This window comes from Trachurus japonicus, chromosome 14, assembly GCF_045865225.1.
Source record: "Trachurus japonicus isolate A0001 chromosome 14, Traja_1.0".
Classification (NCBI taxonomy): Eukaryota; Metazoa; Chordata; class Actinopteri; order Carangiformes; family Carangidae; genus Trachurus; species Trachurus japonicus.
In genome coordinates, this window is record NC_140920.1 from 3,634,705 (window position 1) to 3,655,706 (window position 21,002).

The 21,002-nt window shown below is 39.9% G+C and overlaps 2 protein-coding genes across 3 annotated transcripts in view; one reads left to right on the plus strand and one right to left on the minus strand.

Annotated features, from left to right (window-relative positions):
* Positions 1–10,837, plus strand: part of LOC146974038 (uncharacterized) — a 35,152-nt gene extending 24,315 nt beyond the window's left edge. Inside the window, exons 5-7 of the mRNA XM_085798914.1 lie at positions 285–7,670; positions 7,965–10,241; positions 10,407–10,837. Coding sequence (XP_085655040.1) covers positions 285–7,670; positions 7,965–10,205 — 9,627 coding nt within the window. The 3' untranslated portion in view covers positions 10,206–10,241; positions 10,407–10,837. The remainder of the gene's footprint in view (positions 1–284; positions 7,671–7,964; positions 10,242–10,406) is intronic.
* A 1,495-nt stretch (positions 10,838–12,332) lies between these two features.
* LOC146974039 (uncharacterized) lies at positions 12,333–18,835 on the minus strand. 2 transcript variants are annotated; one of them, XM_085797108.1, is made up of 4 exons: positions 18,576–18,835; positions 16,439–16,638; positions 15,909–16,093; positions 12,333–14,874 (listed from the first exon to the last, which is right to left on the minus strand). In XM_085797108.1, the coding sequence occupies exons 2-4, from the start codon at positions 16,629–16,631 to the stop codon at positions 13,549–13,551; spliced, it is 1,704 nt and encodes a 567-aa protein (XP_085653234.1). In that variant the 5' UTR covers positions 16,632–16,638; positions 18,576–18,835; the 3' UTR covers positions 12,333–13,548. The 2 variants fall into 2 exon arrangements, with proteins under 2 accessions (XP_085653234.1, XP_085653235.1); XM_085797109.1 differs by lacking the exon at positions 18,576–18,835 and adding an exon at positions 17,056–17,083.
* Between the last annotated feature and the right edge of the window lie 2,167 nt (positions 18,836–21,002).

Here is a 21,002-nt window from a genome sequence, read left to right on the forward strand (position 1 = left end):
ATCAGTTACAAAGAGACAGAGACAACCTTGAGAATGCCATTAATGAGATAGCTTTGAAACAACAAGAACAAGCACTCCAGGATGACACCATCAGAAGGCTAAAACAAGAACTGGAAAGCAGTGAGAAGAGTGTGGTGATAGAAAGACAAGAACTGGAACTTCTGAGGGAGAATCTCAACAAGAAGAAGGAAGAAGTTGAAGCCGACAGGAACAACATGAATGGAGAGAGAGAACATGTCAATCAGATGAAGGTCAGTCTTGACATGGATAGAGAACAACTAGAGAATGAAAGAGACAAAGTGAAAGCTGAACTGTCTGAGATAAAAATGAGAGAAGATCAGTTACAAAGAGACAGAACCAACCTAGAGAATGCCATTAACAAGATTGCTTTAAAACAACAAGAACAAGAACTCCAGGATGACACAATCAAAAGGATAAAACAAGAACTGGAAAGCAGTGAGAAGAGTGTGGTGATAGAAAGACAAGAACTGGAACTTATGAGGGAGAATCTCAATAAAATGAAGGAGGAAGTTGAGGCCACCATGAACAACATCAATGGAGAAAGAGAACATGTCAATCAGATGAAGACTGAAATCGACAAAGAGAGAGACTTTCTTTTGAGTCAAAAGAATGAACTGGAAAGGGAGAGGTCTCAGCTGGTAATGAGAGAACATCAAGTCATGGATAAAATGAGCTTCATAGAAACCTTGAGAGTAGATCTAGACAAAGCCAGTGAGATGTTGAATAAAGAAAGACGAGAGTTGGTTCTGATGAGGTCTGACGTCCTCAAACAAGTTGGCATGTTAGAACAAGAGAAACAAGATATCAAAGAACAAAAAGAAAAGCTGGAAGTCACAAAGACTGAGCTACAAGAGAAGAAAGAGCATGCAGACCATCTGTTGGATGAGATAAACAGAGAGAAGATCACAATTAAAGATCTGACCCTTCAGGTACAAAGAGACAGAAACAACCTTGAGAATGCCATTAATGAGATAGCTTTGAAACAACAAGAACAAGCACTCCAGGATGACACCATCAGAAGGCTAAAACAAGAACTGGAAAGCAATGAGAAGAGTGTGGTGATAGAAAGACAAGAACTGGAACTTCTGAGGGAGAATCTCAACAAGAAGAAGGAAGACGTTGAAGCCGACAGGAACAACATAAATGGAGAGAGAGAACATGTCAATCAGATGAAGGTCAGTCTTGACCTGGATAGAAAACAACTGGAGAACGAAAGAGACAAAGTGAAAGCTGAACTGTCTGAGATAAAAATAAGAGAAGATCAGTTACAAAGAGACAGAGACAACCTTGAGGATGCCATTAATGAGACTGCTTTGAAACAACAAGAACAAGAACTCCAGGATGACACCATCAGAAGGCTAAAACAAGAACTGGAAAGCAATGAGAAGAGTGTGGTGATAGAAAAACAAGAAGTGGAACTTCTGAGGGAGAATCTCAATAAAATGAAGGAAGAGGTTGAGGCCACCATGAACAACATCAATGGAGAAAGAGAACATGTCAATCAGATGAAGACAGAAATCGACAAAGAGAGAGACTTGCTTTTGAGTGAAAAGACTATACTGGAAAGGGAGAGGTCTCAGCTGGTAATGAGAGAACATCAAGTCATGGATAAAATGAGCCTCATAGAAACCGTGAGAGTAGATCTAGACAAAGCCAGTGAGACTCTGAATAAAGAAACACGAGAGTTGGATCTGATGAGGTCTGACTTCCTCAAACAAGTTGGCATGTTAGAACAAGAGAAACAAGATATCAAAGAACAAAAAGAAAAGCTGGAAGTCACAAAGACTGAGCTACAAGAGAAGAAAGAGCAGGCAGACAATCTGTTGGATGAGATAAACAGAGAGAAGATCACAATTAAAGATCTGACCCTTCAGGTACAAAGAGACAGAAACAACCTTGAGAATGCCATTAATGAGATAGCTTTGAAACAACAAGAACAAGAACTCCAGGATGACACAATCAAAAGGATAAAACAAGAACTGGAAAGCAGTGAGAAGAGTGTGGTGATAGAAAGACAAGAACTGGAACTTCTGAGGGAGAATCTCAATAAAATGAAGGAGGAAGTTGAGGCCACCATGAACAACATCAATGGAGAAAGAGAACATGTCAATCTGATGAGTACTGAAATCGACAAAGAGAGAGACTTTCTTTCGAGTGAAAAGAATGAACTGGAAAGGGAGAGGTCTCAGCTGGTAATGAGAGAACATCAAGTCATGGATAAAATGAGTTTCCTAGAAACCCTGAGAGTAGATCTAGACAAAGCCAGTGAGAACTTGAACAAAGAGAGACGGGAATCAGATCTGATGAGGTCTGACTTCCTGAAACAAGTTGGCATGTTAGAACAAGAGACACAAGATATCAAAGAACAAAAGGAAAAGCTGGAAGCCACAAAGACTGAGCTACAAGAGAAGAAAGAGCACGTAGACAGTCTGTTGGATGAGATAAACAGAGAGAAGATCACAATTGAAGATCTGACCCTTCAGGTACAAAGAGACAGAAACAACCTTGAGAATGCCATTAATGAGATTGCTTTAAAACAACAAGAACAAGAACTCCAGGATGACACAATCAAAAGGCTAAAACAAGAACTGGAAAGCAGTGAGAAGAGTGTGCTGACAGAAAGACAAGAACTGGAACTTCTGAGGGAGAATCTCAACAAGATGAAGGAAGAAATTGAAGCCGACTGGAACAACATAAATGGAGAGAGAGAACATGTCAATCAGATGAAGGTCAGTCTTGACATGGATAGAGAACAACTTGAGAACGAAAGAGACAAAGTGAAAGCTGAACTGTCTGAGATAAAAATGAGAGAAGATCAATTACAAAGAGACAGAGACAACCTTGAGAATGCCATTAATGAGATTGCTTTGAAACAACAAGAACAAGAACTCCAGGATGAGACCGTCAGAAGGCTAAAAGAAGAACTGGAAAGCAATGTGAAAAGTGTGGTGATAGAAAAACAAGAAGTGGAACTTCTGAGGGAGAATCTCAATAAAATGAAGGAAGAGGTTGAGGCCACCATGAACAACATCAATGGAGAAAGAGAACATGTCAATCAGATGAAGACTGAGATTGACAGAGAGAAAGACTTGCTTTTGAGTGCAAAGAATGAACTGGAAAGGGAGAGGTCTCAACTGGTAATGAGAGAAAATCAAGTCATGGATAAAATGAGTTTCCTAGAAACCCTGAGAGCAGATCTAGACAAAGCCAGTGAGACCTTGAACAAAGAGAGACTGGAATCGGATCTGATGAGGTCTGACTTCCTGAAACAAGTTGGCATGTTAGAACAAGAGACACAAGATATCAAAGAACAAAAAGAAAAACTGGAAGTCACAAAGACTGAGCTACAAGAGAAGAAAGAGCATGCCGACAGTCTGTTGGATGAGATAAACAGAGAGAAGATCACAATTAAAGATCTGACCCTTCAGGTACAGAGAGACAGAAACAACCTTGAGAATGCCATTAACAAGATTGCTTTAAAACAACAAGAACAAGAACTCCAGGATGACACCATCAGAAGGCTAAAACAAGAACTGGAAAGCAATGAGAAGAGTGTACTGACAGAAAGAAAAGAAGTGGAACTTTTGTGGGAGAATCTCAACAAGATGAAGGAAGAAGTTGAAGACGACAGGAACAACATAAATGGAGAGAGAGAACATGTCAGTCAGATGAAGATCAGTCTTGAAATGGATAGAGAACAACTTGAGAACGAAAGAGACAAAGTGAAAGCTGAACTGTCTGAGATAAAAATGAGAGAAGATCAATTACAAAGAGACAGAGACAACCTTGAGAATGCCATTAATGAGATAGCTTTGAAACACCACGAACAAGAACTCCAGGATGAGACCATCAGAAGGCTAAAACAAGAACTGGAAAGCAATGTGAAAAGTGTGGTGATAGAAAAACAAGAAGTGGAACTTCTGAGGGAGAATCTCAATAAAATGAAGGAAGATGTTGAGGCCACCATGAACAACATAAATGGAGAGAGAGAACATGTCAATCAGATGAAGATCAGTCTTGACATGGATAGAGAACAACTAGAGAACGAAAGAGACAAAGTGAAAACTGAACTGTCCGAGATAAACATGAGAGAAGATCAGTTACAAAGAGACAGAGACAACCATGAGAATGCCATTAATGAGATTGCTTTGAAACAACAAGAACAAGCACTCCAGGATGACACCATCAGAAGGCTAAAACAAGAACTGGAAAGCAATGAGAAGAGTGTGGTGATAGAAAAACAAGAACTGGAACTTCTGAGGGAGAATCTCAACAAGAAGAAGGAAGAAGTTGAAGCCGACAGGAACAACATAAATGGAGAGAGAGAACATGTCAATCAGATGAAGGTCAGTCTTGACATGGATAGAGAACAACTAGAGAACGAAAGAGACAAAGTGAAAGCTGAACTGTCTGAGATAAAAATGAGAGAAGATCAATTACAAAGAGACAGAGACAATCTTGAGAATGGCATTAATGAGATTGCTTTGAAACAACAAGAACAAGAACTCCAGGATGAGACCATCAGAAGGCTAAAACAAGAACTGGAAAGCAATGAGAAGAGTGTGGTGATAGAAAAACAAGAAGTGGAACTTCTGATGGAGAATCTCAATAAAATGAAGGAAGAGGTTGAGGCCACCATGAACAACATCAATGGAGAAAGAGAACATGTCAATCAGATGAAGACTGAGATTGACAGAGAGAAAGACTTGCTTTTGAGTGCAAAGAACGAACTGGAAAGGGAGAGGTCTCAACTGGTAATGAGAGAAAATCAAGTCATGGATAAAATGAGTTTCCTAGAAACCCTGAGAGTAGATCTAGACAAAGCCAGTGAGACCTTGAACAAAGAGAGACTGGAATCGGATCTGATGAGGTCTGACTTCCTGAAACAAGTTGGCATGTTAGAACAAGAGAAACAAGATATCAAAGAACAAAAAGAAAAGCTGGAAGTCACAAAGACTGATCTTCAAGAGAAGAAAGAGCAGGCAGACAGTCTGTTGGATGAGATAAACAGAGAGAAGATCACAATTAAAGATCTGACCCTTCAGGTACAAAGAGACAGAAACAACCTTGAGAATGCCATTAATGAGATTGCTTTAAAACAACAAGAACAAGAACTCCAGGATGACACCATCAGAAGAATAAAACAGGAACTAGAAAGCAGTGAGAAGAGTGTACTGACAGAAAGACAAGAACTGGAACTTATGAGGGAGAATTTCAACACGATGAAAGAAGAGTTTGACACAGCTATGAACAACATCAGTGGAGAGAGAGAACATGTCAATCAGATGAAGGTCAGTCTTGAAATGGACAGAGAACAACTTGGGAATGAGAAAGATGAAATGAAAGCTGAACTTTTTGAGATGAAAATTAGAGAAGATGAGTTCATAAATAAAATACTATCTTTAGAAACTCTCAGAGGTAAACTCAAAGAGCTGAATGAAAAGACATGTGGAGACATCATAAATAAAATAGAGATATTAGGTCAAAATAGTGGAGATGTGCAGAAGTTATGCGTAGAATTGGAACAAAAACTTGTAGATTTTGAGCAAATTACATCCCAGATCCCCGTTTACACTGACTTGATACAAACTGAGAAAAATAATCTGACATGTATACTATCAGAGACAGTAATGAAAGAAGGCACGGACCATCAATGGATGCAGAAGTTTGAAATTGAAAAACAAGAACTTGACAAACAGAAGGCCAAGCTGAAGCAAGACATGGGGGATCTGGATAGAGCCCTTGAGATGATGAACAAAGAGAGAAAGGACTTTGATCTGATGAGGTCTGACTTCCTGAAACAGACTGACTTGTTAGAACAAGAGAAACAAGATATGAAAGAGCAAAAAGAAAAGCTGGAAGTCACAAAGACTGAGCTACAAGAGAAGAAAGAACATTCAGACTGTCTGTTGGATGAAATAAAAAGAGAGAGGATGACAATTAAAGATCTGACCCTTCAGGTACAGAGAGAACAGAACAAACTTCAGAATGTCATAAACACCATCACTTTGCGGCTAAAGGAAAACGAATTACAGGAGGATGACACCAAAAGACAAAGTGAAGAACTACAGACCCTTACAAACACTGTACTGGCAGAAAGAGAAGGATTGGAAGCTTTTAGGAAAGATGTCATCACGAAGAAAGAGGAGTTGGTGGCTGCTTTAAAAAGCATGAGTGGAAAGAAGGAAGAATTCAAGCAAATAAAGGTCATTGTCAAGGAAGGAGGTGAAACATCAATGAGCAGCATGACTGGAGATGGAGAACATGTCAGTCAGATGGAGGTGCTTCTTGACACTGACAGAGAGCACCTTGTGAATGAGATAGAGAAATTGAAATCTGTACTGTCTGAGATGAAAATGAGGGAGGATCAATTGATGACAAAAGTTCTTTCCCTTGAAACTCTGAGATTTAAACTCATACAGCTGTATGAAAGGACATCTGGAGACATTCAGAAGAAAATAGAGAAATCAGAACAAAACCATGATGATCTGCAGAAATTGTGCCTTGCCTTGGATGACAAACTTGCAAATTTTGAGGAAATTACATCCCAGATCCCAGTTTACACTAAATTGATACAAACTGAGAGGGGGAACCTGATGGATATACTATCAAAGACCAAGCCAGAGGTCATGGACAATCAATTGATACAGAAACTTGAAATTGAAAATCAAAATCTTGACAAACAGACGGCCAAGCTGAAGCAAGACAAAGATGATCTGGAAAGAGCCTGTGAAGTGATGAACAAAGAAAGAAAGGAGTTGGATCTAATGAGGGCTGATTTCCTTAAACAAGTTCACTTGCTAGAACAAGAGAAACAAGATATCAAAGAGCAAAAAGAAAAGCTGGAAGTCACAAAGACTGAGCTACAAGAGAAAAAGGAACACACGGACAGTCTGTTGGATGAGATAAACAGAGAGAAGGTCACCATTAGAGATCTGTCCCTTCAGGTGCAAAGAGAGAGGAGCAACTTTGAGAATGCTGTTAACAAGATTACTTTGAAACAAGAACAAGAACTCCAGGATGACACCATCAGCAGACTCAGACAAGAACTGGAAAGCAGAGAGAAGAGTGTGCTGACAGAGCGACAAGAACTGGAACTTTTGAGGGAGAATCTCAACAAGATGAAGGAGGAAGTTGAAGCCGCCACGAACAACATCAATGGAGAGAGAGAACTTGTCTGTCAGATGAAGACTGATATTGTAAGAGAGAGAGAAATGCTTTTGAATGAAAAGGACATATTAGAAACTGAGGGGTCTGAGCTGATAACAAAAGAACATGAAGTCATGGAAAAGATGAAAGTCATAGAAAATCTTGGAGTAAAAATTAAACATCTGGATGAAGGAATGAGAGACAACATGAAAGGCAAAATGAAAAATTTACAACAAAAGATTGAAGATGTGCAAATAATGTACACTTCATTGGAAGAAACACTCACAGAACTTGATGGACTGAAAGAAAACATGGCTTGTCACTCCGAGACGTTAGAGAGAGAAATTGAAGGTCTGATGAGTAAAGTTTCAGACATAGTCATCCAGAAAGATGAGATTGAAAACCTATGGAAGCAAAAGTTTACAGCTGACAAACTACATCATGACAAACTGAAAACAGAACTGAAGGAAGAAAGGGCAGATATAGATAGAGCCAACAAGGTGTTGAAGAAAGAGAAAGAGGAGTTTAATAATATGAGGGCTGACATCCTGAAACAGGTTGACTTGTTAGAACAAGAGAAACAAGATATCATAGAGCAAAAACAAAAGTTGGAAGTCACAAAGACTGAGCTACGAGAGAAGAAAGAACATGCAGACTGTCTGTTGGATGAGATAAACAGAGAGAAGGTTACGATCAATGGACTGAAGCAGAACCTTGAAGTCGAGAAACAGAATCTTGACAAACAGGGGGCCAAGCTGAAGGATGACATGGAGGATCTGTATAGAGTCAGAGAGATGATGAACAAAGAGAGAAACGACCTGGATGTAGTGAGGTCTGATTTCATGAAAGAAGTTGACTTGTTAGAAAAAAAGAAACAAAATATCAAAGAGCAAATAGAAAAGCTGGAAGTCACAAGAACTGAGCTACAAGAGAAGAAAGAACATGCAGACTGCCTGTTGGATGAGATAAACAGAGAGAGGGACATGATTAAAGATCTGTCCCTTCAGTTGCAAAGAGAGAGGAATAACCTTGAGAAAGCTGTTAACAAGATGACTTTAAAGCAACAACAACCAGAACTCCAGGATGACACCATCAGACTAAAACAAAAACTGGAAAGCAGTGAGAAGAGTGTGCTGACAGAAAGACAAGAACTGGAACTTTTGAGGGAAAGTCTAAATAAAATGAAGGAAGAGGTTGAAGCCGCCAAGAACAACATCAATGGAGAGAGAGAACGTGTCAATCAGATGAAGACTGAAATTGACAGAGAGAAAGACTTGCTTTTGACTGAAAAGAACAAATTGGAAAGGGAGAGGTCTCAGCTGGTAACGACAGAACATCAAGTCATGGATAAAATACATTTCATGGAAACTGTGAGAGTAAAAATTCAACAACTGAATGAAAGAACGGGAGACAAAATCAAAGACCAAACAGAAACTTTAAAACAAAACAGTGAAGATATGCTAACAATGTACACTTCATTGGAAGAAAGACTGACAGAGCTTGATCGACAGAAAGACAACATGGCTTTTTACAAAGATCGGTTGGAGAGAGAAAAGGAAGGTCTGACAAGTATAGTGTCAGACATGGTCATTCAGAAAGAGGCCATTGAAAATCTATGGAAGCAAAAGTTTACAAGTGAGAAACTCCATCTTGACAAACTTAAGGAGCAGCTGAAGGAAGAAAAAGAAGAACTGAATAGAGTCAATGAGATGACGAAAAAAGAGAAACTGGACTTGGAACTGATGAGAGCTGACATCCTGAAACAGGTTGCCATCTTACAAGATAAAACACCCGAAAAGACACTGGATGTCACAAAGATTGATCTACAAAGCAAGGAAGAAAATATTGATCATCTCTTTGACGAGATGAACCAGGAAAGAGAAACTACTGAAAGTGACATGGACAATGAAGCAAATGAAGTAAAAGGAGGACTGTCTGAGCTAATAATCCGAGATGACTGGCTAACCAGTGTGATGAACTCAATAGGTATTCTGAGAGTAAAACTGGAACAGTTGACTCAACGGACACATGAAGACTACAGAAAGAATATGGACGGATTAGAGACCCAAAATAGAACCATACTTCAGTTGAATTCAATACTGGAAGACAAATATGTCGAGCTTGATAAACAGAAAAATATAATCAAGGATTATTATGATGTAATACAAGGCACAAAGAAGCGTGCAATGACAATGACCTTTGACAAATCGGTACAAACTGAGGTTACAACAGATAAAGAATTTGAATTTGAGACATTTGCTCCACAGCCAGACATTGCAACCCAGACTGAAGACTTTGACCATTTGAAGTCAAAAGAAATTTCTGATCATCTTGAAGGGGAAGGTGAACCCACGACAACCCAGAGCGGTAGTCTGGTAATAGCAGAAGTAGAATTAGAAAAGGAACAGGACCAGAAGTTTGCAGCAGTGTCTGAGTTGGTGACAGAGCAAGATGATGATTTTACAGATGAGAAAGTGTCAAAAAGAGATTATTTGAGAAAAATGTGGAAGGACACTCAAATGGAACGTAAGGAAATTAATCAGATGAAGGTGAAGGGTCATGGTATGAGAGATAATCTGGAGAAAAGACTAAAAGTAATCAGTCGGTTTGTGAAGAAATCATGGTCACAAAAAGAAAAGGAGACAGAGCTGGAGGAAGGACGGAGCAAAGACACAAATAAAGGTGAACTGGAAAGAGAAGACACAAAAATTGATGAAAAATATGCAGAGCTGCAACAAATTAAGGTTCAGATGCTCAAAGAGATTGAGAGACTCCGTAGCAAGGGTTATCTTTTTAGGACGACAACTAGTGACAAGGGTAATCAGACATTCCAGAAAGATATAACCACAGAGGATGAAGAAGTACAGACACAAAGACAACAAAGTTCTACAAAACTACAAAAGCAGATGAAGACAGAAGAAATACAAACTGATTCAGAGGTTTCCGCTGGGCTCCTTTGTCAGCTCTTGCATTATTGCTGCCATTGTTGCAGCCCTTGTTGTGCCTGCTGCAAGCAAGTGTGCCCAGAGAAGTAATGAGAGAAACGCAATGTATTTGTAATCTAGGAGAATGTTTCTTTTTTTTTTTTTTATATATTTTTGGGCCTTTTTGCCTTTATTGGATAGCTCATAGTGAGATAGACAGGAAAGGGGGAGGCAGAGAGAGGGGGAATGACATGCAGAAAGGTCTGCCCGACGCGGGATTCGAACCACTGCGCCACGCACCGCCCCTAGGAGAATGTTTCTAGCATACATTTTCTGTACAGTAGCTCTACTTTTTTTTAAATGGGTATTTTATTAAAATAGCACCTGAACATGTTATTAGGAATATGTCACAGTTTCAGCAGTGTTTTGTTGTGCCAGAATTTCTCAAGAGATAAGATTCTTTTTAAAAAACAATATTTAATACAAAAAGTGAAATGTGTGAGGTTTGTCTGTCTCAAAAATGCTTTACTTGTTTTATTTTAATTTGCTTTTTTTATTATTGTTTTTTGATAAGCAATCAATATAGCTGAACCACATAAGTGAGTGTTTCAAAATATTATCAGAATGTATCAAACACAGTCCATACTGTGTAAATACAAAAAATCTTTAACATTTAAGAAGCTGGTTGGTTGCTATTTATTTTTCTTGTTTTGTTTCCTGTGGGTAAATTACAGTAAAAATAAGAGTACCAAATGTCAATTGGTGAAAGTACATTATGTTTAAATGGAAATTCAAAAGTGCATGTATTTAAATTTAGTTCTTTGAACAAACTTTTCCTTTGTCAAATAAAAATTATCCATATCATTACAACCTTTATCTGTCAGTGTATTTATTCACTTCAAAAGCTAACTGTTCCTCCTCGATACAACTTTATGGTGCACGTTAGTGGACTGTAACTCAATTTAGATGTGATTTTTAGTCTGCTGCTATACACGACCATTACACTTGTTTAAATCCTGGCCCTAATCAATCAATTAATTTAAGACAGGTTTGGCCAAGGTTAAACAGCATTTCTGACAAAACTGATCACAATTTACATCTAATGTGTCCAGGCTGTTTCTGCAGGCAACAGACCCTGGCTGGAAACAGACCAGCTAGTGGTGCCACTGAGTCAAATCGGCTCTAATGAAGCAGGTGATGGAAGATGAAGACGCTCAACTGATTTCTGAATCACTGGCAAATTTTCTTCTGATGTTTGCAAGAGCATTGCAGTCCAGGGTATAAATTTGCATAGCATATTATAAAACAAAAAAGCAGAAAACTGAAATAAGGCTTTTTACTTGGGGCAATGTTATGAATAAAACAAAATAGAGAGAGGTGGAAGTCTGCAATGAATTTCTAGGCACATGAGGACACATAGTGGAAATAGTACTTAATTAATAAGAAAATGTAGAACACCCAACTTCATACGTTTATCTTTCCTTCTTTTAAGATAGCTTTATAAATACTGGACAACATTGCCACCTACTGGGATAATATGTGAACTGGTGATAGGTGAGTTGTCAAATCTTGACTTTACCTATATGTGAACAATGACACATGAAGCAAAAATAAATCAATAAACACACAAAAAAATGACACATACCTTGTCAAACTGCATGCTCATCCCATAGACTGTCAATAAAAGCACTATTAATTCAGTCTCAGCTTTGCACCTCTTCCATATTCACCCTCACAAGTACAGCTGATATACTGTACATACTTTTAAAGCATGTATGTGTATGTTACTTTTAATACTGTCTTCACAGTCATTTACTCTAATTTAGTATAGCTGCTCCACTTTAGTCTGCAGTAACCACAGTAACCAAGGTTACGATAGGGCCCCTTATTGATAGCAATTTTAGAGACAGCATGAAGTGCCTTTGAGCCCTATGGATGAAGATTATGAACTATCCTTATTAACAATAGTCAAGGAAGACTTTCAACATGTGAGAAGACATGAGATCATGTTTAGATAAGTCTGGTAGAATTTATTATACACAAGTATAGAAATATGGCATAGTCTTGTTTGCAAATATAGTATGTGAGAGGTGAGGCATGTAAGAACTGTGCCTTTATACCTCTAAAGAGGCCATTACATTAGTTAACCTGGCAATGCATCAAACTCACAAGAAGAAAATGAAAAACTCTCGGCAAAGTTCACAGAATAAGATGAAAGACACAATCTCCATAGATGTGTTCATGTGTGAGAGCAGATTTATTGTTAAAGGTTGTGTCTGAGAACATTTGAGGAACCCATTTATTACCATACACCTGATTAGGATTCATTTGACAGTTGTAAAGATCAGTGTCCCACATCTACAATCAATCTAAAGATAATTAATTAAATCTATAATTAAAATTGTTTAAGCAAATCCATGTTTACAAGCTAATACAGCACAGATGTGTCAACACATTCACACATGTACGCACGCGCACACACGCACATACACACACATACATTCTCAAAAATAACTGAGGAAAAAAAATGTAAATAACCCACAATTTGCATTGTCAAATAGGACCATACAACAACTCAGTAGAAATATCAGATTGGATGTGGAAAGTGATAATGGGCATGTATAGATGATTAGTTTGATGTGCATGTGCCAGATCATCATCTGCAGACACAAATGGTCCAATGGACAACACTGTCTGCACTTAGAATATGGATGGATGTAAATGGTCTGTGTAAAGGAGATTCCCCTTCAAAAATAGTATAAATATCAAATCTTTTCTGCTGTTTCGATTTTATTGTCAAACGACTGCTAATTAAATTTGGATTGCAGTAGATACTTTGATGTAGTGAATAAAAATCAAGACTGCCACCTTGTACATTGTTATATCTACCACTACTACCACATAGGCTATGCCTTACAATATTTTAAGTCTGCAAAACTTAAAACACTATTTTGTATTTAAAGGGATGAATAATTCAGAATGTTTGTCTATTTGCATTTTGTAAAAACCGAGCCAAAGAAATCATAAAACAGCCCAATAATTGCTGAGATCTTGTCAGCTCCTGCGTAAATCAGTTGATAGTGATCAGTTTATAAACGCAGGAAGTCTTCAAAACTGACCTGAGCGATGATTACAACAATAGATGACTCATGTTTTCTTTTTCTCTGGAGACACATGTCAGTTATTTTTGTTCTTGGGACATGTACGTAGGACATCCATCACTGACTGCGTATGTCACCACCTGATGCCTGGCATCAGTGAAAAATGTATCAATCATACTCAACATTAAATCATGTGGAAATCAAATTCATAAAACCATCATTCTCAACTTTCAACAAGTCTTTTTTTCTTTTTACAGACATGATAAATAATTCAAAAAGCCATGCTCTCCTGTATTGCTAGGTCCATGTTTCCCTGCCAGTCATTACAGAACCATGTCCTCTTCCAAAGGAAGCTAGAGGAAGTAGTCACTGTGCAGTGAGCTCTCTGGCAACATGGTGAGATCATTGAAGTCCTTGTCTGTGGCTTCTTGTCTGCGTCTCTGCTCATTAAAACACTCGGGGAAAGAAAGAGAGACAGAGCTGGACAGGATGTCCAGAAGATCCCCGTTGTGTGTTTCTTCTGTGTCTGGCGACGGGGCGAACAGCGGCGAGGGCGGTGACGTCCCATCATCTATAGTGTGTAAAGACACCACCTGTACTGCGCCGTTAGTTTTAGTGGTTCTGATGTTGTTATCTTTCTCGTTGTCTTCCTCAGTTCTGCTTTTGCTCTGTTGAGAGCTGCTGCTGAGGGCTTTCAGTTGATTTAAGTCTAAGTTGGGGTACGAGGCCGACTCGGTCATGGCTTGGAAGAGTTTGTCGAGGCTCTCTGAGCTCTGGTTGGCCTGGGCCGCCTGGCACAGGAGATGGGTGTGCTGACGGAGCTGGGCGATCTCTCTCTCCGTGGCGGCGTTCTGCTTCAGCAGCTCCTTGGTGCGCAGCGTGATGGCCAGAAGGCCCGACTGGTTCAGGATCCCGGCCGTGTTGAAGAAACGTCGCTCCCGGGCGGACGAGCTGTCGGGGGCCGGGCGGTACGGGCTGTGAGCCGTGGAGGAGGAGGGAGATGAAGAGGGAGGAGAGGAAGAAGATGAGGAGGAGTCGGAGGAAGAAGGCGGCGAGGGTGTCTGGGTGCTGGAGACAGAGGGCGAGCCCATGCTCTGTTGGCAGTGGCGGGACTTATGATGGGTGGTGGAGGACACATGGCCGGGCACGGGACAGTGAGACAAGCTGGGGAAGGAGCTGTGGCCTCCTCTGTTTTTATAATGAGAAGAGGAATGGACTCTGCCCTCTTTCTGATGCTGCTGGGGCTTTAGGAGGTGGCTGGTGGTGGATACGGCCTCCCTCTTCTCTTCCTCGGTGCACACTCTCTTGCTCTGGCTGTGGCCTTCGCTGCCACTCTCTTTACCCCCCTCCACCCATGTGGTAGTCTTGCTCACATGGGCGTCCTTCCTGGGGTGCGGGGCGATGCGAGGGTAAGAATTCAGGATGGGCAGGTATGAGTTCTTGCTGTGGCTGTGGTTCTGGCTGCTGCTGCGGCTGCTGCTGCTGCCTCCTGTCTTAACATGACCCGGGCGTGCAGCGTGACTGGATGAAGGAGACGGGGCGGTGGCGGTGGCGGTGGAGGGAGCAGGCATTGCTGGCTGTTGGATCAGCAAGAGCTGGGTGGGGGCTTTGGCACCGGTGAGGGTGTGCCAATCCCCGCCCCACGCCAGGGGCCCATGGAGGTGCTGTTCTGGTCTAGACTGTACCACAAGGAGGTTGTGAGCAGGGTTATATGTGAGCATCAAACAGCGAAGCGGCCAGAGTAAAGGAGAGAGCAGAAGATATGGAAGAGGTTAAAGTCCAAAAGACATAAGCAGCAGGACACAATATAACTGAGGCCATAAATGAATTAATATAAGAAAAAGATCAAATAAGAAACACTTGAGTCCTGAGATAAATTTTCATCATCATATCCATTACCTCTCTAATAAATAACTTTGATTTGGCAAAACCTTTGACTAAATGCCATTATTCTATTGATATAGTATCTTCCAAATGTTCTGGAGACATGTTATCACAACTGCACTTGTACACAATAGTGGAATGAATCATCATCACCTCTTAAAGCAGTTATGTTAAATATAGAAAAACAACTGAGATATGTGGAAGGTGTACCTGTCAATGACAAAAGCAAAGCGACTAATCACCCACTGTCCAGTTCTCCCCCTTTTTTGTGTCTTTCAGTTCATTGTTTTGGTTTCCATCAGCGACAGACAGCTGGTTTTAATGAAAAAGCTCTGTACTCTACCTTTCAGAAAGAAATATTTCACAGTAAAGTGATTATCTTAACATTTTGGACTATGGTATTAATGAGACCAAACAGGACACTTGTAGACATCACCTTGGACTCTGACAGACTGTATTGTCACCTTTTCTGACATTTACTAGACCAAAGAATCAATGACAACTAAAATTAACTCAATTACAAAATATTTTTTAGATCAATCAACAGTGAAAATAACAGTTAGTTGCAGCCCTAAAATATATACTTTATGTAGGCCTACACACTACAGTATATGTGATACTGTTTGTGTTCACACCCAGTGGTAAATTTAGTTTTAAAAGGATTAAAAAGATTGTCATCAATCAATTGTAAAATGCATTAGGAAATTACCTAACACAGTTAAAATTGAGAAACATGTTAAAAGTCATGTAAATTAAAAGAGCTGTAGTTAATGATACAACAAAGCAGGAAGTTGTACTGTATGTACGACTGTATAACTGAATATCTCACCTGCTTGACTACCAGGTTTTTGATGACGTAAATGGGGGCGAGCTCCTCGTAAGGAGCCATGTTGTGGCCCGAGGCATTCACACTGTTGTTGTTGTTGTTCAGACTTCGGCTGCTTTCCCTGTGAGGTTCACTCACGCTGCTGCGCCTGTCATCCACATCAGTGTGCACAAAGTCTGAGCCCGCCTCTGAGAGACAAGACAAAAGACATACAGTACAGTCAGGAAGTACTCAGATCTTTGCAGCCATGTGATTTTTGGTGAAGAACCTTCAGCCTTATCTTTTACAACTGTAGCATTGTTAGGACATAACATTGAACAGTGGAGGCTACAAAAACATCTATGGTGACACCACAGTGGCCATGGTCACAGAAAGGCCTTGGTAGAAAGATCTTGGTTACTTTACTTTTCCTTCCCAAAGAACTGAAAACTGATTCCATGTATGAAAAGCAGACATGTTTAATTCACATAAATATGTACAGTGGTGTAGGGGTTATGTTCTACATCCATGTAACTAGATGCACGTTTGTTCACCTGAGTACCCGGAGTCTTTTTCAGAGTCCTTCTCCGAGTCAAAGCGCAGCATGCGGCTGCTCATGTTACCCACTCCAGATGGCGCCATGCGGCCGCCACTCTGCGACGCCCGCAGAGTGGCACTATTGCTCTTATCCTTGGCATTCTTGCTATGGGCAGCTCGCTCCCCATAATGCCCCTGTTCCTTTGGCATTCAGGATCTGTGAATAGGAAAGCAAACAATCAAATGTTTTCCTCTGACATGTAGATTTTTGCAGTCAAGTTTGCCACAAAATGTCAGCATCATTATCATTATACACAACCGAATCATTAACCTGGAAACACCCACCAATACAATCTTTATCAAATGTATGTTGAATGGACCTGTGTCTTCAACCTATAATCCCTCAAGATACATTGGTTTGGCTTCTACCTGAAAAGCAAAGGTAAGTGTTGAAATACAGTATACAAGGAAATAAAATACGTTGTGATGTATTGGGTCCCCATGTGCCCAAAAAGGTTAAGTGCTCCAAGATATCGACTCCCCAAGTCTATTCTTTTTGTCTTTTCTCCTTTCCATTGTCTGTTAAGTTTAACTGTTATTGTATACTGTTGTAGAGTTGTGGTCACAGACTCACTCTCCACCTCCCTACCCTCACGTTTCAGGACGTTTCAGTCCAAGTCATCTGCCAAAAAAAAAAAGAGACAAAATACAAAGTAAAAGTTGAATTGTGAATATGACCCAAATGTCTTGTAATTATTAACATTATCATTGTTATAATATCCATGTATTATACATTACACTTACATAATCTGCATTTTGTCGACATTTGTTTTTGAAAAGTGCGATATAAATAAAATGTATTTATTATTCTCTCTCAACTCACATTTGATGCCAGAAACAATTACTGACTTTCTGTCAAATATCACAACATTTTGCAGAACATGTGAGATCAGTAATTAAGACTTCAAACATGTAATTTTAAGTTAGCTTGTTGCACAGATGCATGTACATTTGACAAAAATATTGAGATCAATGTTAACGAATGGTGATTGTGTTCACTTGCGCTTGATTAAGTGTTCAGATAAGAATACAAATGTGTATTTATCATATCATCTGCACATTCAACCACATATCATAAGTCTACACACATCAGAGGGACGGAGAGTGGAATCAAATGTAAAAAGGGATGTAGCATTATAAATAAATAGGAATGTTGTTAGCAAGTAGATTATAGTAATGACAGGAAACGATCAGCCTTCTTATGCAATGAATATCACAGCTTATGTGATTCATGATCAGATATCCTCGGGGCCACTTCCTGTGCTAAACTGCTACAAATGATCCACTGTGGACATGTAAAAAGAAATGTACGAAGTGCAGTGAGCTTGTCTGACAGAACTTACAGTCTCTTGTCATGCTGCTTCTTAGACATTGTTCGAGAATCAGTTTACATATGGCCAAACAAAAGAGTTTACAGGACATGTAAGTATCTAGCCGAACACAGGAAAGGCTTAAGGATAACACATAATAGACAAATGAATAACCCTTTCACCAACTATAGAAAATCCTAAAATGTATTCAGCAAACATGGCGATATTTGACATTACTATATTGATATTATAGTGATACTTTATAATAAAACTTTCACAGTGTTGCTGAAAACTCTGGGCAGGCAGCACTTAGCTCCTGTAGAAACATTAGTATGAAAATGTCTTAAGTGCTTTAATCCATATGAATAAGATACACACACTTATACAAACATAACGATAAGCCCAATAGTGGAGTTTTGTATAAAACATGTCCTGTATAAACATGACAACATGCACATGTGGATGAGGCAGCAGGAGGAACTTGATAAAATGGTCCCTGGCAGGCTGCACAGTCCCACCCCCACCACTGTTATGTAATACACTGCTGCCACTGCCCAGTGAAAAAAAAACACACTCACAAGTCTGCTATAAATCCATTCACTGCCAATGTTCACAATCAACACTCAAACATCTAAAGCCTGTTATATAACATGACAAAAGAACGACTGACTAGGACACATAGTGTTGAAGTTCATAGCCTATTCAACAGACGCCATTATTATAACTCACCGGACAAAAACAGAAAAAAAAGAAATGTTTTAATACTTTGAAACAGTTCACTCACCTGTCAGTGTTTCATCCACGTTACGACAGGAAACCGTTCACTTTTGCCCGCAGGAAAACATCCAAACATGTCCATACCAGAGGAGGCTGCAGCTTCATCTCCACCTCTGCCTTTACAAACTGATATAAAAAAAAACTAAAACCCGGTGAAGCCGAAGCCGCCGTCCTACAGCCGGGCTGTCCTGGAAACAAGTCCGTCTGATCATGTACTGAAAGCATCCATGATGATCATTTGCGTAGCCCCGCCCCCCTCCCCCTATGTCTTTAATATTAATGAGCGTGTCGGTGCGCGCTGGGCAGCTCGGCGGTGACGTAACAGACGCGGTTTGGCCAATCTCGTGCCGAGACACGTGCGCGAGCGGCGATGTCTGACGGTCCGCGTGAGCGTTGCATTTGGTGCTGCTAGTATGATGTGTGTTTTTGTTTTTTTTCAACTGCTGCCGTAAATATTAAAGCTACAGGGTGCGTTGGAGCGACAAAGTGACAGTTCAGTGACAATAGTGAATTTACACGTGAATAATAAAAAAAAAGGTTGTTAACATTTGTTTTATAGTTGTGATAATAAAGTTACAGCGGCCTGAAGGAGATGACACAAAATATGTGCAAGAGGTCACATTCTTGTTGTGTCATCCATGTGATATATTGATGAATTTTCCGCCTTTCATCCTCCAACAACAACAACGCAGTGTGGAAAAACACACACACCATAAAACAACTAAGTGGCTGTCTATGCGGGAAAGTTTTTGTCTTGTCTTGTCTTGTGGAGTTCATATGGAGGTCCGAAGCAGGACTTTACGAGGAGCACATAAAGGTAGCATTAGTGGACATTTAACTCAACACACTGTGATCAATGAGATGACGCTGGTGGTGTCACAACTAGTGCAAATAATGTGGAAATTTGGCTTAAGTGAATTTACCTTTGGCCTCATTCAAACGACGTCAATCATGAAACAACAACACACTATATGTTTTTGTTTATACCGGTATATGAATATATGCTTGTGACATTTTGGAGTTCAGTTATAAGTAAATGTATTGGTTTATTATCATAGTGTGCTCTGCCAGTTACACCACGTTTCAGCTGAATAGCAGAGCCCACACACCTGGGAGGGCCTGTTATATAAAGCTGCATTAAGGGACATCAGGAAAATTGGTATTTTACTAAAACAAATGCTAAAAAAAAAATATGAATTGAGTATGAATATTGCAGTATTCACCATGGTTGGATGGTAATAACACTTGCACTGTTACATATAGGCCTACATATAATGTGTATTCTTATGGCAAATACCCAATTGCTTAAACAATTAAACACAATCAAGATTTCTTTTTCTTTTCTTTTTTTAAAGTGATCTTCTATTTCTTTTGTACATTTCCTGTAACATGCAGTGCAGCAGAATGCTTCTATAAAAAAAACCCCACTACAACGCCTCATCCCGAGACTTCCTTTGTTCTCTCATGAGACCTGAACGCATCGTTAGGAGACAGTGGATGTGTGCGGCAGCATGTGAGACGTCGGGTGGAGGCGTGGTCGCTCCCCGGCAGCACATGTTCTCTGCTGGGGCAGCGTTGTGCGCGCGCGTGTCGGTGTGACGTGGGTGTGTGTGTATGTGTGTGTGTGTGTAGACAGAGAGAGAGACGCACAGGGTTACCTGGTTACGTAACAGTGTAATTCACACATCCTCTGAATATCACAGCGGTGGGGTGGAGTGGAGCCTGTGCTGTGTGTCTGTGTGTGTGTGTGGACATTAGTTATTCACATGCCTAAGGTTGTATTATGCACTGGGACTCTCTCTCTCTGTGTGTGTGTGTGTGTGTGTGTGTGTGTGTGTGTGTGTGTGTGTGTGTGTGTGTGTGTGTGTGTGGTTTTAGGCTACACTCAGAGCTCCATATGGCCTGTGATCTGACTTTAGGCTGACAATAAAAATGTGTTTTCTCTTTTACCTAGGATGTAATCTGCTTTATTATGACTGCAGTGCACACTGAGGGCTGTCTAATAAAAAGGGTTTAACATAGGCATACATTGATTACTCTGCTTGTGAGATGTCATACTCATTGTTGTAACCTGAATTGATTCTCTGTACTTTTAATGTCATGACTGATGGTATTTTCTATGTATAACCGACTTGGACTGTATTATAATATTGTTGGGTTTGTACACATGCTGCTTTTCTCTGGTTGTCATCTAATGTGAAGCTGCTTAATGAATTTTTATGTTTTTTTTAAACCTCTTTTCAACATGGTATAATGGTAGTCCCTAGCCATTGAAATTCGTCTGTCCAATATGTTTCACCTGTTAATTACTAAATGTGATTGACTGAGTACCGTTTCCTGTGTTAAAAAACCCTTCACTTCCTGGTCCAAACACAAACACGAGCCTGAAGAAGCCTTGATGCGAAACGCGTTGCTTAATAAATCATAGATCCTC